Source organism: Peromyscus eremicus, chromosome 7, assembly GCF_949786415.1.
Source record: "Peromyscus eremicus chromosome 7, PerEre_H2_v1, whole genome shotgun sequence".
Classification (NCBI taxonomy): domain Eukaryota; kingdom Metazoa; phylum Chordata; class Mammalia; order Rodentia; family Cricetidae; genus Peromyscus; species Peromyscus eremicus.
The window spans coordinates 89,604,618-89,608,446 of record NC_081422.1 but is presented as its reverse complement, the minus strand read 5'-3'; the positions used below and the strand labels follow the sequence as shown (position 1 = coordinate 89,608,446).

The 3,829-nt window shown below is 62.8% G+C and overlaps 1 protein-coding gene across 1 annotated transcript; it reads left to right on the top strand.

Moving 5' to 3' along the window:
• The first annotated feature begins 1,319 nt into the window (after positions 1-1,319).
• Chst2 (carbohydrate sulfotransferase 2) lies at positions 1,320-3,499 on the top strand. The gene has a single exon (XM_059268373.1). The coding sequence runs from the start codon at positions 1,320-1,322 to the stop codon at positions 2,910-2,912; it is 1,593 nt and encodes a 530-aa protein (XP_059124356.1). The 3' UTR covers positions 2,913-3,499.
• Positions 3,500-3,829: the final 330 nt, after the last annotated feature.

Genomic DNA, 3,829 nt, shown 5'->3' with positions numbered 1-3,829 from the left:
TCTTGCAGCGGCTGAGAACCCAAGTCTCCGGCAGTCCAGGAGAAGCTGCGAATCAGGCGCCGGCGCCGCGCTCTAGGAGGACCTAGAGCTCTGTGCTGTGACTCGGGGATGGCGGCCCCAGCGCCGCCGCCTTGAACCGGGTCGCATCTCCAGCCCCTAAGGAGGTGGCGGCGGGAGTCGGGAGCTGCGAGGAGGGAGGGTGTAGGACAGGCAGAGGAGGAGGGTAGCGCGGCGAAGGGGAGGAGCCGGGGCGACAGACGGCGGCGCGCACCAACCCCGAGCGGGCTGGCAGGAGCCGCGCAGAGGCCGGCCCGAGCGCGTTGCAGGCGCCCGGCGTAGGGGGAGTCGGGTAGCAGCATCCTCCCGGGCGCCGCTTTAGTGCGGCCGCGGCGGGGGCTTCCTCTGCCTCGGGACTTCGCTGGGCAGAAGCAGCCGGCGCCGGGAGAGGGTCCCGCTCTTTTGCCTCCACCTACGTGTCCAGGGTCCTCCTGGGCCAGTCCGCGGTCACGGAGCTCCGGGGCTCGCCTGAGCCGCCTGCCCGGACATCCTCCGGGTGATGGAAGAAGCAGCCGCCGCTGCGGGGCCGTGCTGTACCCTATCCGCCGCCGCCGGAGGGATGGGAAGGTTCGCTACGTGGAGGCCCAGAGCGAGAGATGGAGAGCCGATTAGCCTGGAGCTGGGACGTGTGTAAGCCACCCCGCACCGTCGCCTCCAGCCTGTTTCGTGCCCCAGAGCCGGGAGGGAAGCTGCGGTCCCAAGAGACTCGGGGAGACGTCGCTGGAGCCGGGACGCCCCGCGCTCGGTGGAGCGCAGAGCAGGGATCTGGGCCCGGTGAAAGTTTCCCCTCCCGAGCTGCAGGGCGCCCGCTGCCGGGAAACTCTGCCTAGGGCTAAGGCAGCGGAGTCCCGTGGCTCCCTGGAAGGCTTGGGGACCCCCAGCAGAAGAGAACCGGACAGAAACCGAGGAGAGCGCTAGCCGGACAGTCTGCCGGTCGGAGATCCGGGGACGCTCTGGGGGCGCACCCGCTGCTCCAGGTGAGTGGGGGAGCCCGCAGACCAGAGGGTGGGCGTTACTCAGGCGGAGGAGGCATCTGGGCGGGAGACTAGGCTCACCCCTTGACTCCGCTTCCCCTCGCAGGTCTTTCTCGGAGCCGCTGCCATGGGAGAGCCAGCCCTGGGCGCCGGGGACCAGCCGCCTCTGCCGCCGCGCCCGCCTCGGATCGGCGGCCCCAGTCCTGGCGCCCGCAGCCGGCCTGCAGCGTCCCCCTCCCGGGCTGCAGGGCCGCCTCCGCCGCGCCGCCGGCCCCGGCTGTGCCTGTGATGAGCCGCAGCTCGCCGCGAGCTCTGCCCCCGGGCGCGCTTCCCCGGCTGCTGCCGGCCGCGCCTGCAGCCGTGCAGCGGGCCCTGCTCCCGCCGTGGCCCCGGCGCGCAGGACGCCGCTGGCCTGCGTCCCCGCTCGGGATGAAGGTGTTTCGCAGGAAGGCGCTGGTGCTGTGCGCGGGCTATGCACTGCTGCTGGTGCTCACTATGCTCAACCTCCTGGACTACAAGTGGCATAAGGAGCCGCTGCAGCAGTGCAACCCCGACGGGCCTCTGGGTGCCGCGGCGGGGGCGACCGGAGGCGGTTGGGGACGGCCGGGGTCGCCTCCTGCAGCGCCACCCCGCGCTCACCCGCGTATGGACCCCCGTACCCCATACCGCCCTCCCGCAGCCGGCGTGGGGGCAGTTCCCGCAGCCGCGGTGGGGGCTGTAGGAGCTGCGGCCTCTCCAAGCAATGGCACTCGAGGCACCAGGGGTGGAGGGGACAAGCGGCAGTTGGTGTATGTGTTCACCACGTGGCGCTCCGGTTCCTCCTTCTTCGGCGAGCTCTTCAACCAGAACCCCGAGGTGTTCTTCCTCTACGAGCCCGTGTGGCACGTGTGGCAAAAACTGTACCCTGGGGACGCGGTTTCCCTGCAGGGGGCAGCGCGGGACATGCTGAGCGCTCTCTACCGCTGCGATCTTTCGGTTTTCCAACTGTATAGCCCCGCCGGCAGTGGGGGGCGCAACCTCACCACTCTGGGCATCTTTGGGGCAGCCACCAACAAGGTGGTGTGCTCCTCGCCTCTCTGTCCCGCCTACCGCAAGGAGGTCGTCGGGCTGGTGGACGACCGCGTGTGCAAGAAGTGCCCACCTCAACGCCTGGCACGCTTCGAGGAGGAGTGCCGCAAGTATCGCACGCTGGTGATCAAGGGCGTGCGCGTCTTCGATGTGGCTGTGTTGGCACCGCTGCTTCGAGATCCAGCCCTGGACCTCAAGGTCATCCACTTGGTGCGTGATCCTCGTGCGGTTGCCAGCTCCCGCATCCGCTCGCGCCATGGCCTCATCCGGGAAAGCCTACAGGTGGTGCGAAGCCGGGATCCGAGAGCCCACCGCATGCCCTTCCTGGAGGCCGCTGGCCACAAGCTGGGTGCCAAGAAGGAGGGTATAGGTGGGCCAGCAGACTACCATGCTCTGGGTGCAATGGAGGTCATCTGCAACAGTATGGCCAAAACGCTGCAGACAGCCTTGCAACCCCCTGACTGGCTGCAGGGACACTACTTAGTGGTGAGGTACGAGGATCTGGTGGGAGACCCGGTTAAGACCCTACGGAGGGTGTACGACTTTGTGGGGCTGCTGGTGAGTCCCGAAATGGAGCAGTTTGCCCTGAACATGACCAGCGGTTCGGGCTCCTCCTCCAAGCCTTTCGTGGTGTCGGCTCGCAATGCCACTCAGGCCGCCAACGCCTGGCGGACCGCGCTCACCTTCCAGCAGATCAAACAGGTGGAGGAGTTTTGCTACCAGCCCATGGCAGTGCTGGGCTATGAGCGGGTCAACAGCCCTGAGGAGGTCAAAGACCTCAGCAAGACCCTGCTTCGGAAGCCCCGGCTTTGAGAGGGGTTCCCAAGAGATCTGAGGCCCTCTGGAGACACCCACAAAGAGGATGGTGTGTTTAAACAAACACAGCCCAGACCCAAGCTGAGGAAGCCCACATATTCTATTATAGATATATAATATAAATAACCACACAGGCACTTGCTGTCAACGTATTGAGTCAGTGAATTTCAAGGAACAGCCTCAACACACACACACACACACACACACACACACACACACACACACACACACAGAAAAGGCAAGACTTGAAAGTTCCGACAAATTGCCCTGTCCTCCTGCCTCCTCTCCCTCTCCCCTTCTCATCCTCTCTCCCTCCTCCCTTCCATATTGAAGTGGAATGTTGATAAATCAAGTTCCAGTAACCCAAATCTTGTTTACAAATTTTTCGTGGTATCTGTGAATGTGTAAGATTAATTTGGACGTGGGGTGGGGTGGGTGGAGAAGGGGGAAGCGGTCCCAGAGCAAAAAGCCCCCACCGGGCTGGTAAACCCAAGGAGGCGTTCTTCAAAAGTAGACTTTTGTGTAAACAGCAAAGGTTACGTGTGAGTATTAATAAAGAAGATAATAAATAATATTCTTTTTTATATTTGCCTCCATTACTCTGGATTTACCAGTGTTACTTGTCTTTGGAACTTCAGGTGGCCTCTGCTCCCCTCCTCACCCTACATTTCCAGCCATCTACTTGGGGGACTGCTAAGCTGGGAGAAGCCTTGGTTATAATCTGTTTCATGTGTTCTTTTCTCACATGTAAACCACAGTCTGCCTAGGACTGGAACCAACCTTCTACAGGCAAACCCCAGCAGGGCAGAGAGGAGAGCACACACTAGTCTCCTGTTCAGCTTTGAGTAGAGAAAGGAAGAAACAAGCCCTTGAGATTTGAAGGCATTCGGTTTTGATTACTACTGTATTGTGAG

Bases quoted from the DNA above. Each gene is read 5' to 3' on its own strand.
- Chst2 (XM_059268373.1), top strand. From the start codon at position 1,320: ATGAGCCGCAGCTCGCCGCGAGCTCTGCCCCCGGGCGCGCTTCCCCGG.